Consider the following 24,139-nt stretch of genomic DNA (forward strand, 5'->3'; position numbering starts at 1 on the left):
GAAAAGAAGGCGTATATATGGAAAAACAAATTACTAGCAGATCCAAATTTCTAAAAAACAAGTCGCATAGATGTAGTAATTGGAGCTGACGTATATCCAAAAGGAGAAAGAGCTTGGAGTCTAGGAAGACAGCGGTTGCACGACTTATCAGTATGGAAAAGAGATTTGATACGAGAAAAGATCTAAAAGACGACTATCAAAAGTTCATGCAGGAATATCAAGAGATGGGGCACATGAAGGAAGTAGAAAAAATGGGTCAAGGTAAATATTATTTGCCCCATCAAGCAGTAATTAAAAAAGAAAGCACGACAACAAAATTGAGAGTGGTCTTTGACGCATCTGCAAAAACAACAAATGGTTACAGTTTGAATGACGTTATGCTAATCGGGCCGAAATTACAAAAATACATTGTAGATATCATCCTAAAGTGGCGTATGTGGCGTTATGTGATGAGTGCTGACGTCGAAAAGATGCATCGACAAATAAAAGTCAGAGAGGAAGATCAGGAATATCAGTATATTCTATGGAGAGAAAACCCGCAAGATAAAATAAAAGAATTTAAACTTACAACAGTCACATACGGCACAGCAGCAGCACCATTTTTAGCAGTAAGAACGTTGCAGGAGATTGGTAACATTTACAGGAAAACCAATGAAAACGTACATGACGTTATAAATAACGATTTTTACATGGACGATCTCATGACTGGAGGTCACACTATTCAAGAATGTAAAAAATTGCGCGGGGAATTGATACAAGCATTAAATAGGGCAGGATTTCATTTGAGAAAATGGCTATCAAATAATCCCAAAATAATTGATGAGTATACACAGGAAACAAATGAAATTATTCAAATCGAAGAAACAGATTCGGTAAAAACATTGGGATTACAATGGGAACCAAAACGGGACCTATTCAAATTTAAACAGCAACACAACAAATAAACAAAATAACCAAAAGGACAATATTATCGCAATTGGCAAAAATATTTGATCCCCTTGGTTGGCTTGCACCAGTAACAATAGTAGGCAGATGCTTCATGCAAAAACTTTGGTCGACAGGTGGATCTTGGGACGAGCAGTTAAACAAAGAGTTGGAAGAATAGTGGTTAAAATTCGCTAAACAATTAGATGTATTAGATAAAATAACTATTCCACGCTGGATCGGTACGAATAACAACACGAGTTTGGAATTGCACGCATTTGGAGACGCATCTCATAAAGCATATGCAGCAGTAATATATGCAAAAGTAGGACAACAAGTGACGCTGTTACTAGCCAAAAGCAAAGTATATCCTATTAAAAACAGAAAAACAATACCCAAATTAGAACTCTGCAGTGCACATTTGTTAGCTACTATATTAAAAAGAGTCAAAAGGACATTGAATTTACAATGTAAAATATACGCATGGAGTGATTCGATGGTAACATTGGCATGGATTCAAAATAAAAACAACAAAGAGAAGTTTATACGCACCAGGGTAAACGACATCAATGAGATGATTCCGGAAGCTGAATGGAGGTACGTGAAATCAAGTGAAAATCCAGCAGATGTTGCATCAAGAGGGGCATCACCTGAAAAACTGTTACAACATAAGCTATGGTTGCAAGGACCGACGTGGCTTCAGTTAAATGCAGATGATTGGCCGAATGGAGTAGAAGAAAAAATTGTAACTACAACAACAATAACGGAAGAGAGAAGATTCTCCTCAATAATACAAAAATTTTCGGATCTAGGAAAACTAATTAGAGTGATGGCATATGTGATACGGTTCACAAATAAACTTTAAAAAAAAACGATAAAAGCGGATTATTTAACAGTAGATGACATGCAATTAGCAAAGAAAACTATAATCAAAATACAACAAAATTTGGATTTTTATGATGAAATACGGCAATTAAAAAATAACAAAGTGTTGGATAGAAAAAACAAATTATCAACCTTATATCCTTTTGTGGATGAAGATGGCATTTTAAGAGTAGGAGGAAGACTACAAAATTCCCAAATCTGTTATGACACTAAGCATCCAATCATACTGACAAATTGTGAACTAGCGAATTTGATCATCCAAGAAGCACATAAAATAACATTACATGGTGGAATTAATTTAATGCGGACACACATCAGCAAGGAGTACTGGATCATTCGCATTAAAAGTCAACTAAAGCAGTATGTAAGAAAGTGTGTACGATGCATTCGATATAGCCAAGAAGAGGTAGGAGATAATACTCTCACATATGAAGAGTTGACTACGCTGTTAACACAAATTGAAGCAGTTTTGAATTCACGTCCACTTTATACTACTGGAGAAGATTGCGAGGATAACAGCATACTTACACCAGGGCATTTTCTAATTGGAAGATCATTGGTGAGTGCGCCAGAACCGTTTCAAGAAGGAAATTTGACGACATTAGATAGATGGAATCTTCTACAAAAAATGAGATATCAATTTTGGAAGAATTGGAAAGAGGAATATCTACATACTTTACAACAAAGGTACAAGTGGAAACAGCCGATGAGCAATATCAAAGAAGGACAAATTGTGTTGCTAAAAAACGAGACTTCTCATCCAGCTAAATGGCCGATGGGAAAAATTACTGAAATACTAAAGGATCTGGTGAGAGTAGTAACCATTCAGACAAAAGATAGTGATGTGAAAAGGCCTATCAGTAAAATATGTCCACTCTACTCGGAAGAAGAGAGGAAAAATTTCCAACAAGAATACTCAAAAACTTGTAGAAGCAGGAGAATAACTACAACATCGGCAGTAATTTGCATGCTTTTACTAATGCAAACAGCGATGGCAGCGATGATTGGTGAAGATGTTCGTGTAAAGGAGATACCTAGCAAAAGTGCAATATATCTGGAGGAAATTGGCATGGTTGATATAGAAAGGTCTACGTGGAATTTAGTTGTGTATTACAACATGGAACCTTACTTTCATCAAATGAAAGGAATAGCCGATTATATCACAAAACTGAAAAAACAATGTCATCTTCTCACCAATTTTGAATCAAGCTGTGAAATGATTAATTCAGCACTGGAGAAAAGATTCAATGCGTTGGAAATGGATAATAATTTATTGCTACAACCAAAAAGGACTCGTCGAGCGCCGTTTGAGTTTATAGGAACTATTCATCACATTTTGTTTGGAACGATGGATGCAGATGATCGAAAGGAGTTAGAGCAAGACCTAACTAATTTATTAGACAACGAAAAGAATTTGAAACAATTAATCCAGAAACAGACGTCTGTAATTGATTCATCATTGAATATTATCAAGAAATCGCAAGAAGAAGTACGAGAAACTTTCGTAAAGATAAATGGACAATTGAATTTATTCTATTCAGAAATAATAAAAAATCTAAACGCCGAGAAAATGGCATTAATTTATCAAATGATGGTTACACAACTCGGTATGACATTAACGGAATGTGAAAATATTCAATCGTCAATTATCAATTTATTAATTGATATTAACCATGGGCATTTAAACCCACAACTTTTACGACCAGCACAAATGCGTGAAGAAATATCGAAAATCAAAAGCGAACTCCCACCCAAACTGAAACTTATGGTAGCGCAAAAAGATGAAATACTAAAAAATGTATACAACCTAATGAGAGGAAAGGGAATTATAATAGACAATAGAGTAGTGATCAAAACAACCATTCCATTATTTGCACATGAGGCGTCAACGTTATACAGGGTTATTCCAATTCCCTTTCAACATGATGAAGAAATGATGGTTCCAATAATAAAAGGAAGCTACTTAATTTACAACTTCGGTTTAGATGCATACATTTTGTTGCAACAAGCAGAATTGAATAGGTGTGATACAAGCTTAGACAACAATTACATATGCAAAGGAAACTGGCCATGGAATCCATCTTCAGACCAGTCATGTGAAATCTCGGTATTACGTGGCATGACAACAAAGAACTGTTTCTTCAAAAAGGGCCATTGGACTAGCTATTGGATAAAACTCCAAACTGGTAATAGTTGGCTTTACAATATATTTTCAGATGGAACTATAGACGTAGAATGCAGCAAATCAAGAGAATTTTTCAACATACCAGCGAAGGGCATAATGGAATTAGGAGAAGGATGCACTGGCCGCTACAAGGGAGTTATTCTTGCGGCTCCACAACATTATCACACGCAAAAGTTAATTGAGGCACCTGTAAATCAACCGATGATGGAAGTAAATGAAGTACCCATCCCTCAAGTAATTGTCCAACCAGAGACCTTAAGTACAAGTCTAAAGAACATCAAGGAGTTACAAAACATAGTAAAACAAATCAGGAAAGAAAACATAGAATTAAAGGAAATCAAAATACATCATGTTACCGGACACGTATCATTGGTGCTTTTTATAATCGGCGTACTAGTAGCAATCATCATTTATTATCGACTAAAAACCAGGCAGCGATTACAAGCCGCGGTCACTTTTCCAAGAGTCACTTTTGCCGCCCGGGAGAATGTTCAAAATTGAACATGTGCGTTGGGACCAAAAGGGCCCACTTATTCGGCGTGCAGCAATAAATTTAAGTTTATTATTTTACAATATAAGATAAGATAAGAAATATGAAAGAATAAATACAGTCCACTATCATATCATAAATATTTATGTCCAAATATATTTACATACATACATAAACAAAATCATAAATAAAACTTGTAACCTAAGATATATGTGTATTTAGGCAATTGATTACACAAGTGCACTGTGCACTTAAAAACAATTCCATAACATGTAGCATAAACAATGTGCTACATACATACGGACATACACACACACACATGTATTGAGTTGTACTTAAAAACAACCCTATGTGGTGTGCATGCCACATACACATATACATACATATATATACATTTAATTATATAGTAAGATTTGTAAATAGTATATAAGCCATACATTTCATAAAATAAAATTAGAATGAATAAGTTCTCAGCTCAATGAAGTCATTTTCTGTCCCCCACCAGCGGTAAGGCAATTAGAATCTTCATTGAGTTTAATAATTGGTCTTACAAATCAATTATACAAATAGTAATTAGTGTCTCACAATTCCAGAGGCTCCCCCTATTAACTTAGTAGCATCAGTTAATAATTTGATAGTTATTCCACATAAAAAGTCTATATTTATTTTGAGACTTGCCAAAGATACCTTGGTGGAAGACATTATATCTTACATTTCGTCACGTTTAAAAATCGATGATATCAATATACGTAAATTTAACTTCAATTATGATAGAAGTATATCATCGTTTAAAATAGACGTATCTCTTGAAACATTCAAAAAGATCTTAGATAGTTCATTCTGGCCACCTGGGGCTTTTGTACGCGAATTTAAACCTAAACTTAGAAGTCAAACTGAGGAAAACATTGTTAAATTACCAAAAGCAACCACCGATATAAAAAACTGATTGGTAGAAATTCGCTAAGCATTTATTATCAAAATGTTAGAGGTCTTAATACAAAATTAACTGACTTGTATTTGAACAGTTCCAATTTTAATTTCCATATAATTGGATTTACAGAAACTTGGTTAAAACCTCACATTTTTGATAATGAGATTTTAAACAGCGAATTTCAAATTTTTAGATGTGATCGACTGAACAGAATCGGTGGAGGTGTTCTATTTGCCGTGCATTCCTCCATCCCATCTGAAAATATTCTTGTTCCAGGGACCGACTCATTTGAATTTAAATGTATTGGAGTATACGTTAATAGTTGCTTTATTTATTTAACCCTATCTTATATACCACCACATTCGGACTTATCTGTATACATGCAGCATGCTTCTTTACTAAATAGTGCTACCTCGATGGCAAATAATGCAGATTCAATAATTGTATTAGGTGATTTCAATTTACCGTGTGCTTCGTGGAAACCTTTCGATGACTATATCGTGCCGATTTGCAATCGGTCATGTTTTAATGAGTTTTTCGAAAAAATGTCCGAGTTGGGTCTAAACCAAATTAATTTGATTCCGAATAAATTTGGTAAATGCTTAGATTTAGTATACGTTGATACCTCTGCAAAGTGTTCCGTTATTAAGAGTAATCCTCTTGTTCTACCAGAGGACTCATATCATCCTGCTTTGGAAATATCTGTCGAAATCTCAGGCATTGTTCGGGATAATAATCATCAAACTTCGTGCTTCTGTACTCGGTTTAACTTTGCAAAAGCTAATTTTAAAAAGTTAAATACAGAACTTTCTACAATAACATGGCCTAATTATAATGGTGACATTGAATTGAGTGTCTCTCATTTTAATAACATTATTATGAAATTATTTGAAAAGTATGTTCCAATAGTAATTGTTAATCAAAGCAAAAGTATAAGTCCGTGGTTCTCGTAAGAGTTATATAAATTGAAAAACAGAAAAACTCGAGCCTTTAAACCGGTTCACTTGTCGACTATTCTAAATATTCTCTATTGCGTCGACAATATTTTGACCTAAACAAAAAATGTTATAATAATTATTTAAATAAAGTAAAAAAAAATATTGTAAGTAATCCAAAATCGTTTTATGATTTCGTCAACTCCAAACGCAGGATTTCCAAATTTCCGTCCGCAATGAAATACAAATCTATCATTTCAAGTAACAATGATATTATATCCAATATGTTTGCAGAAATCTATAATTTCAAGTAACAATGATATTATATCCAATATGTTTGCAGAATTTTTCAAGTCAAACTACTGTAAGAATTCTTCCAAAACTTTTTCTTATCAGCAAGTGCTGTGTTCGAATACTTTAATTAACGCTCCAATTATTTCTGAAGAAGAGGTCCTATTTAATTTAAATAAGTTAAAACCATATTTTAGTTATGGCCCAGACATGATACCCTCATACTTCCTAAAAAATAGTGCCAAATATATTTACTTGCCTTTGACAAGGATATTTAATTCCTCTCTTAAACACGGTATATTTCCTTCAATATGGAAACAGTCATTTATAATCCCTTTGCATAAAAGAGGATTTAGATCCAACATTGAAAACTATAGAGGTATTGCAAAACTATCAGTTATAACTAAACTTTTTGAAGCTAGCATCACTGACCATATAACCTTTTCGATTTCTCCGTTAATTTCCTCATCTCAGCATGGATTTCGTAAAGGGAACTCGACTATAAAAAACTTACTTGAATTTGTAAACCATGTATCATTGGGTTTTAGGGAACATAAGCATACGGATGTTATATACAGAGAATTTAGCAAAGCTTTCGATAAAGTAAAAATCTCTATTCTCATACATAAACTTGATCTGCTGGGCTTTCAGCCAAGACTCCTTCAATGGGTATCTTCCTAATTTATAATAGAACACAACGAGTGATATTTGAGGATACACCTTCAGATACAATTAATGTTTCTTCAGGTGTTCCGCAAGGTAGTCATCTTGGCCCGATTCTGTTCTTGTTGTTTATTAACGATATCTCTTCAGTAATAGAATTCTCAAAAATTTTATTATACGCTGACGATGTAAAGCTTTTTAAATCATACACTTCAACTGAGGAAAGGTGTCTGTTGCAAACAGACTTAAACAATTTGGTTGCATGGTGTGATAGAAATGATTTTCCATTGAATCTCAATAAATGTAAGACGATGTGCTTTTCCTGTAGATCTGTGCACCCCTCTTCTTATGTAATAAAACACCATATTCTAGAGCAAGGTTTTAACTATGTTGATTTGGGAGTTAATATGGACCCTAAGCTTAATTTCAGTCTTCATATTAATACCATGGTCTTGAAAGCAAAAGCTGTCCTCAGTTTTGTTAAACGTTGGTCTAAAGAATTTAGAGATCCGTATATTACTAAAACACTTTATACAACTTTGGTTAGACCTATATTGAAATATGGCTCTGTGGTATGGAACCCTAGCTACCAAATCCATTCTGACAAGTTAGAGTCGGTTCAAAAACAATTTTTACTTTTCGCCTTAGCGCATTTCCGATGGGATGCTAGGGTAAGTCTACCTCCATACACTAGTCGTTTAAAACTTATTAATCTACCTACACTTTCTAGTCGTAGGGAAATGCTTGACATAATATTCTTAGTGAAACTTTTGAATGAAACTGTTTGCAGTTCTCTTCTCCTGTCTGAAATTAAATTTAATATCCCGGTTCGCCTTTCGAGGCAGTTTAGATATGTCATGATTTTCATTCTCATTCCAGCACATTTGACTTATCTGACTCACTTTTCAAAATTAAAAAGACTTTATTGTTTTCTCTTTATAAATGAAAATATAACAATTTATTATATTGTAACTTTAGATCTTAGCTGTTTAAATTTTTGTTTCTGTAGCTGAGCAGTTTTAGATCTCAACACTTAAAAAACTCTCTTTCCTTTTCTGACTCAGCTAATTCCGCACGTACGCGGATTGCGCCCCTCGCGTCGGTTGGGCGGGAGGAGGGTAATCGTTGGGTTATTAAAAAATTGCTACACTTTGCTTTTTGAACATATTGAATTTCTGTTAACATTTTGTTATTAAAACACGTTACAAGCTAAAGTTAGCTGGTCATAGCCTAAGCTCCTTGCTACCTACAATATAATAGATATATTAGCAATAATTAAATGATTCAAGGCAATAAAACAATAGTCACCAATTACATTATTATTTAAGTTTTAGAAACTATCAAAGAACACTTTTTGAAGTACAGAACGTTCGTAAGATACATATTAATGTATATATGATATATATGAATCTCAAATGAAAGGAAATAATCATATCTTGTAAATTTCTAGAAAAATCTTGGATTTGTCGTTTGAAAATACATTATATTTTTTATTTTTATTAACTTTTAGATGTCCAGTCAAAAGCTAGCCGAAAGCACGAATTCAGGTTATGTGAGCTCTGAAGAAACTGATTCACTGCTTGTATCCAATACGCCAAAATGTAAGTCCTCCGTATTAAGGCACATAAAAATGAGCTCAGTAAATGGACCAACTGCGACGAGCATGAGTTCTTCCTCGACCGGAAAGCCAGCGTTAATACGCCAGGATCGTACTTCCACTTATCTTACGAGTCCCCAGCTATCCCAACAAACTCGTCTTGGATCGGAGGAAAGCGTACGCGGTGTCGGGGGAGATGATGACATCGAACAGGGACTACGGCCGGGAGTAGTACCCGATATTGAAGTATATGAAGAAAATTCAAATAAACAGCAAACAACCCAGAAAAAATTAGAGTCGAACCATTTAAAACAGCAACATGCACAACAATCGAATTCGCGATCGCAACTTCTGCAACAAATTTCTCAACCAACCATATCAATAACGAATTTGAATACGTATCAGACATTAGAAGAGTATGGTAATCCGCATAGTAATCCAAATTTGGGAACATCATCATATCAGAATCTTTCTTGTGGTATTTCTACCAGTGTACAAAATCGTTGTCGCGCTTGTCGTAACTGTAGTCGACGAGCATCAACTACGCCTCTCTCCACTACAGCCAGTGTTGGTATGGACCGCTCAACGTCGAAAGACAGTGTCAAAAGTGCCTTTCAACAGGGTAACCTGTCGATTTCCAGCTCGGCGATGCAACAAAACGCCCCACCGTCTGTTTTAGTTACTTCGTCGCCTACGAATGGATCTCGCATAATCCGTCAAAGCTCTCAGCCAGAGTCCAGTACCACAGCCATTTGTTGTGGAGCACATAGCTCTTGCGGGCACTCGCACACCGTTCCGAACGTTTCTCTGAAGATTTTGCGAGATAGTGCGACCGATGGAATTGCAGGAATAGCTGCCGATTCGTTACGCATAAACGGTGGTATGCGACCTTTCAAACAGGTAATCAAACGCGATGTATTTATGTAACTTTTTATCCTCGTACACGCTAGGGTTCATACTTTCAAATGGAATATGCATAGAAATACCACTCATTTCCATACATACATATGCATAGGTTAATTGAAGAATGCATTTACACATTCAAAAGTACTCATATTTACAACATTATAATATTTATATTTACATACAAATTCATATGTAAGAAAATATTTTGAAAATATAATGTACTGTATGTCATTGAACCCTACTCATGCATTAAAAATGTTAAATGAAGAGGTAAGGGAATAAGATATCCTATCAGTTCTAACAGTGCCTTTCAAATGAGAAGTGTCATGGTTGTATATATTTACATAATTCTAATGTATTCTTTGTCCTTAATAAATATAATTACACTAATTTTCAAATAAAAAAATTATACAATTAATGAAATCAAAATTATGCACATGGCACATGTCATAATTTTGCCTTAATATAATCTCTCTAAATTTTATTAATTTTCTTCAGCTATGTATTTCTGCAGTTTCAGGGAAAACAAAAGTCGAAATCAATATTCAATATTTTTTGAAAGTTCATCATTTGTTATTACAGTCTGTATTATTCTGCTAGTTACTCATATGTGAGAAGTGTTTAATTTGTAAACAAAGTATAGATATCGTGGCGATTTATGAGATAATTCTTTTAAGGCTGATGTGAGGAATGCTCAGAATAAAACACATTCATTCATATATTCATATTTAAAATTAGTTAAATTACAATAATTATATTTACAGCTTTTTTCTTTTTTATGAACATATCAGTACTTTCGCATAACCATATATCTGAATTTTGTATGAATATAATCAGTTGAATAAATAAGTTTTACCAAAAATTTTTCTTTAGGGTGTTCTTCTAATGCCCCGAACATTGTCCGAAAGCCGAAAATTACGCCTAAGAAGAGCTTTTACAGAAGCAACTAACGAAACACTCCAATGCTCTAAAATGGTATTTAATGAAATCTAAAATTTCAACTAATTGTTTCACGTACATTTCATTTAGTTAGGGGAGCCCAATGTATGCCTGCTTTTCCAAAATGCACCGTTAAGCTAGAATAAATAGTTTTAAAACACAATTATTTAAAAAAGTTGATAAATATGAGTAGAAAACACATATCATACATACGAGGATGTATGCACATTAAATTCTAGTCAATATAAACATGTATTAGTATTAGAGATTCCCAAAAAATGTCTGTGAAAGCACCGTTATGTGTAATCAATTTTATACAGCTATATTCAAATGCATCTTTACTTAAATATAATTAAATGCACACGTTTTATTTGTATTTCCGCTGCATTCACTGCCACACCGTTTCCTGCTTGTATATGTATGTATATATGTGTGTATGCATTTATATCCGCATGCTAATATCCAAAGTAAATCGCTTTGAGGCCTCAACGCGATGCATTTCAGGATGTTGGGAAGTGAAAATGTTATTTAAAGGCCATGTACAAATTGGTGCCATGAGCTTTTTAGAAGCGCTATTCAACCAAAAGTTTCCGTAAGGTGAGCAAATGAAATGAATTGTTAAAATAAATTAAAGTAAACACTGTTTGAATAAAATGGAGTACATATATATGATATATCTACGTACATGTGTATACAGTGAACCAGCCTTTGGCAGTATTTTTTTTTGATAATGTATACATGAAGGGGTTTGTATGTATAAGTAGTTTTCTCTCATTAACCCATAGAACGCCCATTGTTTAAAAAAATCATACACAATTTTTTATGTGCTTGTAAATTTGTGTAAATTTAAATCTTAGAATTATTAGAAGGTTTAAACTAAAACTCAACAATGTAAATATCAATTTATATTTGGCATTTTTTCGTTTTTGATTATTTTTGGAAAAATAATTTCACAGCAAAAAGCTTTGGCAAAAATTTTTACTTTGGGTTAATACAAATGACAATTATGAACCAATACAAACATAAGCAATTGGTAAGGACGTGTATTATAGATGTTATAAAATGGTTATGCATTTAGAATTGGGATTTACAAAAAAACTTATATACATAGCAACTCTAACGCCAGTTGTAAATTTGCAGCGGGCTCGCATTGTTTATAAAAAAACATCAAAAACGATTTCTACACATTTTTTTAAATATATCCACGTGCGTTTTAGAAGTGGTAAGGACTTAAATTTTTCAAAAATCACGTTTCAAAATTCAAAACGACGAAGTGGGTAATTGTTCGCAAAAATGTGGATAAAATTCTTGTGAGTGATATGAAAAAATTAATTTTGAACAAATTTGCCAAATGAAAATAGAAATAAACAAAAGAGGATACATTGTTAGTATACTACAGAAATACCTATATACATACATACTCTTAGTGCAATTCTGACTGAAAGCTTAATTATTATTTTTCTTCACATTTGCGTATACATACATATGTATATTATTAACATAGGTGCAAATATTTATTTTTTTAGCTCTCCCAAAAATGAAGATTTAACAAATGTCCAAACTTGATATAAGCATTTTAAAGTGGATGATTTCGAAGAAGATATTCACTTCAAATTGAGTAAGGTTCACATACAATGTGAAATGGGAAAAAATATTTGAAAATATAAATGGGCAAACCATTTTGATATCAAAAAATTATATCCAAAAACATTTGAAGGAAGCTAATTCCTTACGAATAGTTTGAACAGAGAGCGTAAAATAAGTTCTAAGTTCGCAATTAGGAGAAAATACTATAAAAGTTAAACGATTTCAACACTCGAAATGTCAACAGAATAACAATACTTAAGCAGGAAGAAATGTTTGCAGTAGAATAGTCTCTCGTATCACAAGTTTATTCCACAGGGGTCATTTTGTAAACTGTGAAAAAAATAAAGATGAAAGCAAAGTTTCAGCAAAATATTAACAAAGCTACAACAATTTAAATAAATAAATAATGTTTTGTCACAGAAACTGTCATTTATGACTGATTTTTATACTCTCGCAACCTGTTGCTACAGAGTATAATAGTTTTGTTCACCTAAAACTAATCGAGTTAGATAAAGGGTTATATATATATAAATGATCAGGATGAAGAGACGAGTTGATATCCGGGTGACTGTCTGTCCGTCCGCCCGTGCAAGGTCTAACTTGAGTAAAAGTTTAAATATCTTTATGAAACTTGGTAGACATGCCTCTTGGTACCGTGAGACGGTTGGTATTGCAGATGGGCGTAATCGGACCGCTGATACAAAACGCCATTATTCAAAAACAAATAAATTGCCATAACTAAGATCCACAACAAGATACAAGACTCTTCTTTACTTGTTATACTCTCGCAACCTGTTGCTACAGAGTATAATAGTTTTGTTCACCTAACGGTTGTTTGTATCACCTAAAACTAATCGAGTTAGATATAGGGTTATATATATATAAATGATCAGGAGGAAGAGACGAGTTGAAATCCGGGTGACTGTCTGTCCGTCCGTCCGTCCGTGCAAGGTGTAACTTGAGTAAAAATTTATGTATCTTTATGAAACTTGGTAGACATGTTTCTGGGTACCGTGAGACGGTTGGTATTGCAGATGGGCGTAATCGGACCACTGCCACGCCCACAAAACGCCATTAATCAAAAACAAATAAATTACCATAACTAAGCTCCGCAATAAGATATAAGACTGTTATTTGGTACACAGTATCACATTAGGGAGGGGCATCTGCGGTTAAAATTTTTTTTTAAAAGTAGGCGTGGCCCCTCTAATAGGTTTAATGTGCATATTTCCTAAACCGCTAATGTTATAATAACAAAATTCACTGGAAGCAAATTTTTTTAGAACCTCTACTCACAGTGTGAAAATAGTTGAAATCGGGTGGCAACTCCGCCCACTCCCCATATAACGGTACTGTTAAAAACTACTAAAAGCGCGATAAATCAAGCACTAAATACGCCAGAGACATTAAATTTTATCTCTGGGATGGTATGAGATGACTTTATAGGAACCGCGTCCAAAATTAGACAGTGGGCGTGGCACAGCCCACTTTTAGGTGAAAACCCATATCTTGAAATCTGCTTAACCGATTGCAACCAAATTCGGTACGTAACATTCTTCTCATATTTCTATGTTATAGTGCGAAAATCGGACTACAAGCACGCCTACTTCCCATATAACACCATTTTTAATTCCATCTGATTCTTTCACTTTCCACTATGCATATCAAGCAACAATGATTATATCGGGGTAAAACTTTGCGTGAATAACCAAAACTGTTCAAGCCCCTAAGTATTTAATATGTGGACCCCAGTACCTATAGTTGACCTTCTACCGAAAATATCGGCCAATCCACAAAGAAATCTCAAACGAGTATACCATTTGACTTTGCGAGAGTATAAAATGTTCGGTTACATCCGAACTTAGCCCTTCCTTACTTGTTTTTAACTTATGTTAGTCTTAAGTTAAAACTTTAATTTAACTAAACCAAGATTCTTCTATTCCTAGCTCGTAATTTTTATAATACCTCAACATTCATCGTTCGACGAAGTCGTGAATTGATGACAATCAAATTTGTATCTATGGCTCATAGACTATTATAGGTCATATACTAAATTATTTTGATAAACCTGTATAAACCATAGAATATCTAATACTACCTTTCAGTTAATTTTGCTAATATATCTCACATATTGAACAATACATACGGTATAAAGCCCGCCGGAGGTTTGAAAATATTTTATTATATATATGAGAGATAGGGGTAGATATTGACTAGATTTTATCTATTATTACCATTACGACGTATTTTTAACAGAAAGAGGTGGTCTCTGCTTTTTATTAGCGACGACCCACATACTCTCACCAGTACATATATATAAGGTGTAAAGTCAACTAGATGTCTGAAATTCTTGATATTAGTTATATGAAGGTAAGAAACGTTTTCAATCGATTTTATCCATTTTATCCATTTAATGCATATTACACCGTTATTAGAAAAACAGAAGAATTCTCACCGAATTTCTTTAATATAATATATCTCACATATACCGATATTTTCGATAAAAAGTTCGCAACAGGAGCTGGGTTCACATATTCGGTATCTGGGAGCTTGAATAATTTTGGTCCGATTTGGACAATTTTTGATTGTAAGGTGGCACACCTTAAAGACACTATTTGTGCAAAGTTTTATTCGGATACATTGATTGATTCTTGATTTCTATACTGGAAAGGGAAAGATACAGATGGAGTTTAAAATTGTGTTATATGGAAAGTAGGTGTGGTTTTTGTTTTTCGATGATCTTGATTTCACCCATTTTCACACTGTAATGTAGAAATGTTAGGATAATACTACCTATCGAATGGGGGTTAAATCGGTCGAGAAGGTCCCGACATATGAGTTTTCACCTGTATGTAAGCGGTGTCACGTGCATTGTCCAAATTGGTCACCATATCCAATAAAATCATCTCAGTTGTAAAATTCTATGTTTTTGACACATTTACACATATGTATATAGATTTATCGCACATACAATAGTTATTGACACAACCATTTTGTGGGGAGTGGGCGGAGTTATAATCCGAATTCACCCATTTTCACAGAGTGAGTAGGGATGAAAACAGATGGAAATTCGGTCCATCATGTTTTTTGCGTTAGTTCGTGTGGCACTCAAACATCGAGCTTCTTTTTGAACCCAAGGTTATGCAAATAGTACCCAACGGTTTTCTGGCTTATCTTTAGTTCCTCAGCAATTAAATAAAGTTAATACACGTGCTACAGTATCGGGCCCATAAACTAAATTAATTTTTTCAGCCACTTTGGCTGCTTTTTCGCCTTGATTGAACAAAAATTGTAAAATATAGCGAATTTTCTCTTTGCTGGTGTCCATCTTTGACGAGCGCTCACAATGTACTGAGTCAATCAATCGAAAAACTGTCAAAGATACTCTTTTAGCGCGAATAAACACCTTTTCAGCGCCGAATACTATGACATGATGCGACACGTAACACTAGTACTATAGACAATAACGCCATCTCTTAAATAAAAACCGAACGAACTTTTTACTTGGCCAAAACTAATGAATGTAACTTTAAGAAGAGGAAGAAAATAACTTGAACAAGTAAGGAAGAGCTAAGTTCGGATGTAACCGAACATTTTATACTCTCGCAAAGTCAAATGGTATACTCGTTTGAGATTTCTTTGTGGATTGACTGATATTTTCGGTAGAAGGTCAACTATAGGCATTGGGGTCCACATATTTAGTACTTAGGGGTTTGAACAGTTTTGGTTCGATTTAGACAATTTTTGGCCGCAAGGTGGCATACTTTAAACGCATTATTCACGCAAAGTTTTACCCCGATATAATAATTGTTACCTGATTTGCATAGTGAAAAGTGAAAGAATCAGATGGAATTGAAAATGGTGTTACATGGGAAGTAAGCGTGGTTGTAGTCCGATTTCGCCCATTTTCGCACTATGACATAGAAACATGAAAAAAACGTTATGCACCGAATTTGGTTGAAATCGGTTTGAGAAGATCTCAAGATATGGGTTTTCACCTAAAAGTGGGCTGTGCCACGCCCACTGACTAATTTTGAACGCGGTTCCTATAAAGCCAATTTATACCATCTCAGACATAAAATTTAATCTCTCTGGCGTGTTTAGTGCTTGATTTATCGGGCTTTTAGTAGTTTTTAACAGTACCGTTATATGGGGAGTGGGCGGAGTTGCCACCCGATTTCAACTATTTTCACACCGTCAATAGAAGTGATAAAAACATTTGCTTCTAGTGAATTTTGTTATTATAGCATTAGCGGTTTAGGAGATATGCACATTAAACCTATTAGAGGCGGGACCACGCCCACTTTAAAAAAAAAAGTTCTAACTGCAGATGCCGCTCTCTAATGTGATCCTATGTACCAAATAACAGTCTTATATCTTATTGCGGAGCTTAGTTATGGCAAGTTATTTGTTTTTGATTAATGGCGTTTTGTGGGCGTGGCAGTGGTCCGATTACGCCCGTCTGCAATACCAACCGTCTCACGGTACCAAGAAACATGTCTACCAAGTTTCATAAAGATATCTCAATTTTTACTCAAGTTAGAGCTTGCACGGACGGACGGACGGACAGACAGTCACCCGGATTTCAACTCGTCTCTTCATCCTGATCATTTATATATATATAACCCTATATCTAACTCGATTAGTTTCAGGTGATACAAACAACCGTTAGGTGAACAAAACTATTATACTCTGTAGCAACAGGTTGCGAGAGTATAAAAATAGCAAAGCGGTAAGTGCGTAATTTTAGGACGATATATACTTAGGTAAATATGAAGAATTATAAGATACAAGATTACGACAAGTAATTACCGTTACTTTTTTAGGTTTAAGCTGTGACAATTATCAAAGCCAAATTGCGCTATACCGTATATCTTGTGACGTAATTCTTTTGGAATGAGAAGAAGAGGCATATAGCAGCATGTAAATTGTAAACAAAAACGTAAACTCTTTTGTTAATTTGTGAAATTAACTAAATTTATTACTTTATAGTGAATAAATTTTAGAGAAATGAATAGAATAATGTTGCGTGAAAATATTTGGGTAATTTTTAAATAAATACATTCATCTATTGACAACATAATTGCGAATAAAGTGAATGATTAAAAGATATTGTAATTTCGACGGTTGTATTTTTTTCAATTTATAAATATAATATGCATTGGTTTCGTTAAAAATTAGTTTTTTATATCCTGAATATATCCTGTTCAGTTTGCGTTAAGTTTGCCACGAAGTTTGTAACACCCAGAAGGAAACGTCGGAGACCTTATAAAATATATATGTACATAAATGATCAGCATGATGACCTGAGTTGATTTAGCCATGTCCGTCTGTCTGTATATATACAAACTAGTCCCTCAGTTTTTAAGCTATTGATCTAAAACTTTGCACCTGTCCTTTTCTCACTAAGAAGCTGCTTATTTGTCCGCACGGCCGATATCGGTCCACTATAGCATATAGCTGCCATACAAACTGAACAATCGGAATTAAGTAATTGTATGGGAAACTTTTTTATTTGACGAGGTGTCTTCACGAAATTTGGCATGAGTTATTTTCTAAGGCAAAACTGTAATCTCCGAAGAAATTGTATAGATCGGATGACTATAGTATATAGCTGCTATACAAACTGAACGATCGGAATCAAGTGCTTGTATGGGAAACTCTTTCACTTGACGAGGTATCTTCACGAAATTTGGCACGGATTATTATTTGAGGCAAAACTGTAATCTCCGAAGAAATTATTCAGATCGGATGACTATAGTATATAGCTGCTATACAAACTGAACGATCGGAATCAAGTGCTTGTATGGAAAGCTCTTTCATTTGACGAGGTATCTTCACGAAATTTGGCATGTGTTATTATTTAAAGCATTAATCTAATCTACGAAGAAATTGTATAGATGACTATAGCATATAGCTGCCATATTAACTGAACGATCGGAGTAAAGTGCTTGCATGGAAATTTTTTTTATTTGACGAGGTATCTTTACGAAATTAGGCACGGGTTATTGAAAATTAAAAGTTGCCCAAAAATTGTAGGCGAAATGAATTGCATGATCATAATAATTATAATTTCATAATCCCTTTATGAAAATTTCACAACTGTTATTAATATATGTACTTATATATTTGTTTCTAATGAAATAAACTACTGCTGGATATATCGCAATTACATTCCCTTCTAATCATTCACTTAATTGGCAATTATGTTGTAAATAGATAAAAGTATTTATTAAAAAAATTACCAAAATATTTTCCCAGAACATTATTATATTCATTTCACTAAAACTTTTTCACTATAAACTAATGAATTAACTCTCTTTCCCGAATTAATAAAATGTTTATGTTTTGGTTTATAATTTACAGGCTTTTCGACAGTTTTGCTATGTTGCCTCTTATCATTCCAAAAGAATTACGTTACAAGACGGCAATTGGCGAAATCTTTTATTCTATAATTCTTGGGTAAATTAGATAAATTGTAGGATTTTTCACTACGTACAGCTTTTACACTCAGAGCTGTTTTCTGAATATTCGGTAAATATTGTATTTAACCTCTGGTAGCTTAACTGGATGATATTTTTAAGCGATAAAACCGTTTTCACCATCCGTGGTTAGCTTACCTACAGATAGTTTGATTATTGTGAATGCGTGAGAAAAACAGCTTTCAATTAATAAATGTTTCCTTTTTATTATTTTTAATTGAAAACAAGAAAAAACGTTAACTTCGACTGCGCCGAAGCTATAATACCCTTCACAGGTGCATTTCTTTTAGTAACTACTATATGTATGACTACATTTGAAATCGTAACCCGCCAACGGTATGCATCCAACGAAAAACATTTTCTTTCTAACCAGGTTGTTTAATATAAAAAATCTTCTATTCGAAATAATGCTAAATAAATTAATGGAAAACAAAAACAAATTGTTATATTTATAGAAAATAGAAAATATAAAACATATCATAATATTTATTATTCTATAATACTTTTTTATATAATATGTAAGTTACAATAATGGCATCTATGCCTTACACTTTATATTATAATACAAACTTATATTTAATAACATTGAATGTAACATATATATATATATATATATAATATATCTATTTTCTAAAGCTCAAAAATATTCCGTCATGATCACTATATGGTGTTTCATATGTGATACATGAGGTCATTTCAGGATCCATGTTTGTCCATACCCAATCTATTGCTGTTTCTTGTTTGGTTGTGGCGACCTTAGCGAATGAAGATTGAAATCCTAACTGTTGTAATCGAGCCTCCAAATCATCAGTTGCTGTTAGGCGACACATGTTAAAGTCACCAAGGACTACTGATGAGGCCGTTGGCAGGACATTCTATTGAGAATTCTTCTTGAGGTAAGGCCCAGGTCTCGGCAAACCACAGAATATCAGCAGAACAAATCAGCTTGTCTGATCTGATATCTTCAATATGCTTGTTTTCAGCCAATAATCTGTAGCATGTCGTCAATGCTCCTTCTGTCTTCAACCTATTAAGTTGAATTTTAATTGGATCCTGCGGTCCAAATGGCTTCGGGGGAGAAAATGTCTCGATTATATATAATCCATTGGCACTTGTTGCTCTGCTACATCCTACATATATGACTGATCAGCTTACTCTACCTAGATGTGCAGCAACTTGTGTGTATGTACCACCTTGACTTTTATGTATCGTGATGGATTCAGCTGGAATGACGGGGAACTGTCTACGTTCTATGGTTATTTGTTCATTTCGTTTGTATTGGAATGATCGGACCACGCTCATGATTCGTGTCCAATCTGCATTGCGACTGTGAGTCTGCATGGAACGTGCAAAGCTTACAACTTTTGATTCTGCGAATTTTATCCATAGTCGGACCACTGAACATTCAGACCCGTATGATTCGGAATCAACATGCTTTAGTTCGGCCGCAGCACCATTGACGAGACCATCACTATGCTTATGTTGACTGTCAACATATATTTCATCGAAGTCTTGAGCTGCAATGTATAAAGCATTCCCTGTGTTTACGATGGCTTAAAAGACTTCACAGCTTCTATGTTTGCCCTGCTGCGTTCTGTTAGGGACCTTGACTTAATTGTATCCTTCGCAGTCGAAATGAACTCCTCGGTCATCGTGTTTGCCATTTTAGATACATTGAAATCATTTGCTCCAGCATTTAAATAAAATAGATGGATGGCTTCGTTTGGTATATCATTAGAGGTCTTTTCCCTGCTTTTTATTAATTGGATGTCAGCGTGTATCATATTTCTCTCTGCCATGTTATTTAATGCGATGGCAAATGCTTGATCTTCGCGCTGGCGCATTATTTCAGTGAACACAAAGTACCGAAATTGATCCCAAAGCGGTGTTCCTGTAATTGTACTGTAATGATCATTCCTATTCGGTGCAAATATCCATCGACCTCCTACTGACGGCAGCTGCTTTAAGTCACCAATCACGATAATTAGTATGCCTCCAAAGTAAGCGCTACTCCTGAAAATTTGCTTTAGCCTAGAATCTAAATATGCAAACATCTTTGCTCCTGGTTGACGGGGAGTGAAAAAACCGAATGAAGGGTTAGGCCTCCAATTCCAAATGCTGCTTTGCCAGTGGGTGTGCAGAGTAACACCTTGGCGGTTTCGGGGTTGGTTCCTGGTACACTATTAGCTCGCAATGTCAACGACTGATATATAGTCGTTATAAGCCGACTCTTGCCCACTCCAGCACCGCCTCCGATACGAAGGAGATTTCCTTTTTACTGACATTGTCCATTACAAGGCAAAGTATTCTTTCTGTTTGCTGTTAAGTGACTGCACCATTGCCAGTAAATCGTCTTCTAATATTAAAGGTGGGAGTTTAATTAATCGAACCGTCTATTCCTCTGTATTGTTGTGCTCTTGAAAAACATTAATGCTCCTGTTTGCTCTGGAACGGCTAGAGCTCTGAATTCGGGATCTAAAAGTTGTGAGGCAGCTCGATCATCAGCTGTTTCTTCCGCTGTAACATGAAGGTTTTCCAAAATCCGTTCAAGTTCGTTCGATGGAAATTTGTCATATTTGAGCTTATTCTGCTCAATTTGCTCCTTGTGTGCATTGCAAACACTCTCGACGTCAGTATTCAATAGGTATGTTTCCTCGTTTCTCCATGGGTGCAACATCATGGCGGTTTCTCTGAAGATATCGGCTCTTGCAGTTTTAACGCTAAGACGTTTCCAGCGAAGAATGAGGGCTTGCATCCTTTTCCTTAAAAATCCTGATCCATCCTTTAATGCCGCATCCATCCATCCTTTCAAGCGCAGCTATCGTATCATCCTCGTTTTCTACTTCGTTGTAGTCTTCGTTATTATCAGGTCCCAAAATATAATATTATAAGCTGCTTCTTGAGCCGATATTTCCGATCCGTTTACAAATTTGTTTCCGCTGCAATTTTCTTTTAATGGAGAAATTCCCTGCATTTATTTCCTCCATGGCTTGTCTCAGTGGTGTTGATACTCCTCTATCTTATTTATTTATATAATTAATGATATAGCTGCAGCAAGCGTATGCGTCCAGAATGAATTGAATATCCATATTTGCTCTATGCAATTTAAGGATATTTTTATTGTAGGCATTTAGAAGTCGGTCTGAAAATTTTATCTTTAGGAAAATGTGTGGTTTTTTTACAGATGAGCGGAGAGCAAGCTTGTATCCTTCATAATCACTGTTGATTCGCTCATCCGCCAAAAAATTTGCAAAGAAGTTCAACCGTGTTATTTCTTCCCCTGGGAGATACGTTAGAGTTAATAGTTCCTGTATTTTTTGGAATTGAATTTTGTGTTGCTCAAAACCTTCCTCATTCTCCAAGGGGAAAAGTATTTCTGTCCGTGGCATCGGCGGACATGGCATGTTGAATCGGCATACTTGCTTTCCAGGTAGGTCTCTTAGGCAAGTTCGAACATGTCTGTGTTTTTGATACTGAATGAATTCCAGTCCAAATCATCCCCATCAGTTGTAATGTGTCGGTCGATGAATGTTTCAACTTCATTTGTGTTGATGATACCATCACTTCCCAATTGTGGTGCGTCACTTAGCCAGTACATGCCATGGCAATGGGATGATCCCCTATGCTGGAATTCAATTCTGTAATAGTAACGGACTACTAAATGCTCTCCAAACAGTCCGTTTTGTAATAATTTTAGCATTGGCGGAATCGATTGTAGAAATACCTGGAACATGTAACTGGATCTGTCCTTATCAACCTCGCCTTTTCAGAGCTTGATAGAGCAGTAGCTTCCCCTTCCGAAATATCTACTTTATATGCCAGTTTCTTCAATATGACTAACAGCTCGGGCCATTTTGTTTCTGCAGCAGACATTGTAATAAAAAATGTTGGCAAACCAAACTGACGGATCATGGCTAAAACTGTCTCCTTTTCAGCCTCCCAATGTGTAGATGAGGATCGAAGTCCTTTGAGTACATGATAGCCGTCATCATGCTGGATAAGGTTGCTGACAAAATTTTCATCCCTCACATTTGCAACAGTTATATTCCTTGATCCAGACTTTTTACGCAGGCAAATGGAAATTGCATTTAATGCGCTCTAACTCGTAGAACTTATAAATATACAGGAGCACGTCCACGCGCACACAACGCCGATCATAGTGTCGAATTTCAGAACGTGCAGTTTTATTGTAAGTTGTTGTGGATGTCCTGTTCATTCCGCAGTAAATCGTTGGATACGACAACTCCTGTGCATCGTCGTCGGTTGTAACGTCCCTGGGGCATCTACCTTGTCCTGGATCTATTTTCAACGGGTTCATTGTCCATTAAAGTCTCCTGACCACATGGTTTTAATTCTTCTTCCATTTCAAGCGGTACATTTTCCTAAAGGGCATTTAGCAGGTATCTTACTTCTGCGTGATCTGCAGGATCCGCAATAAATGGCACAGTTTCCTCGTTTCCAACATTTGCTAGCCAATCACATGACATTTGTATATTATGCTTGACGTAGAGCTCTGTACCCAGCAGATAGTTTAGTGCCTCCAATATCTTTGCTCGTCGCACTGTCTCCGTTATAAAATGTTGTTCATATTCCAATCGACGTTTCAAGTGCACTTGAATAATATGGCTGTTGTCAAATCTTCGTGGCAGCATGGTGACTGTCTGTATAACAGAAATCGGAATATTCACCACTACACATTGTCGTTCATATCCTAGGGAGATGATGCGCATAAATGGGATCCTCGGTGATATCAGTCTTTCCTCCATACACGTTAAATTCTGAAGGCATTCCGGAATATCCGGAAACTCCAATCCTTCCGAGAGACAGATATTTAGTATCTTGCCTTTCCTAACAATCAGATAGCATGTGTTGTAAAAGTTGTACTTTTGGTTCGAAGACGGAAATTTTGATGACAGGAAAACACTTTTCTAGCATCTTCTAAGCGCGTAAAGCTCAACGTTGACGTTCTTGTTCTTCTAGCTGTTCATCAGGAAAGTTCACGACAACTTCTTATATTCCTCCTGACTTGCCTTTCTAACTGACGATTTGCGGGATCCTATCTATGCAATTGTACTTTTTCCAACAGTGATTGCTGCTCGTTTGCAAGTTGTTGCCTGGTTTGTTGGCGGGCCTCTCTCCTTGAGAAGAATTTAAAATTTGCTCACGAAGTCGTCTTATAGGATCTTCTCGACGACTTCTCCTCAATGCTGCATCTCGTTGAGTTTCTTTTTCTCTAATTGTTGGATTCTGGCGCCGTACAGAACGTTTAATTGTGTCCCGCTCCTGCTCCGCTGCTCTACATTCAGAATTCGGATTCAAGCGCC

At 35.2% G+C, this 24,139-nt stretch overlaps 2 protein-coding genes across 13 annotated transcripts in view; both read left to right on the top strand.

Moving 5' to 3' along the window:
- SK (small conductance calcium-activated potassium channel) overlaps nucleotides 1-24,139 on the top strand; it is a 236,778-nt gene that overhangs the window by 42,315 nt on the left and 170,324 nt on the right. For 9 of the 12 annotated variants that reach the window (XM_070110224.1, XM_070110232.1, XM_070110233.1 and 6 more), the window contains exons 2-3: nucleotides 8,815-9,801; nucleotides 10,681-10,782. In XM_070110224.1, coding sequence (XP_069966325.1) covers nucleotides 8,815-9,801; nucleotides 10,681-10,782 — 1,089 coding nt within the window. The remainder of the gene's footprint in view (nucleotides 1-8,814; nucleotides 9,802-10,680; nucleotides 10,783-24,139) is intronic. The other 3 variants (XM_036362180.2, XM_070110231.1, XM_070110234.1) reach the window with 1 other exon arrangement.
- Nucleotides 105-5,223, top strand: LOC138857379 (uncharacterized). Its single transcript, XM_070109846.1, has one exon. It carries the CDS (start codon nucleotides 1,829-1,831, stop codon nucleotides 4,493-4,495), a length of 2,667 nt encoding a protein of 888 aa, XP_069965947.1. The 5' UTR covers nucleotides 105-1,828; the 3' UTR covers nucleotides 4,496-5,223.

The sequence above is a fragment of the Bactrocera oleae genome, chromosome 5 (genome assembly GCF_042242935.1).
Source record: "Bactrocera oleae isolate idBacOlea1 chromosome 5, idBacOlea1, whole genome shotgun sequence".
In the NCBI taxonomy this organism is placed as follows: Eukaryota; Metazoa; Arthropoda; class Insecta; order Diptera; family Tephritidae; genus Bactrocera; species Bactrocera oleae.

Coding starts and splice junctions, on each gene's coding strand:
- LOC138857379 (XM_070109846.1), top strand. CDS start 1,829: ATGCAATTAGCAAAGAAAACTATAATCAAAATACAACAAAATTTGGAT.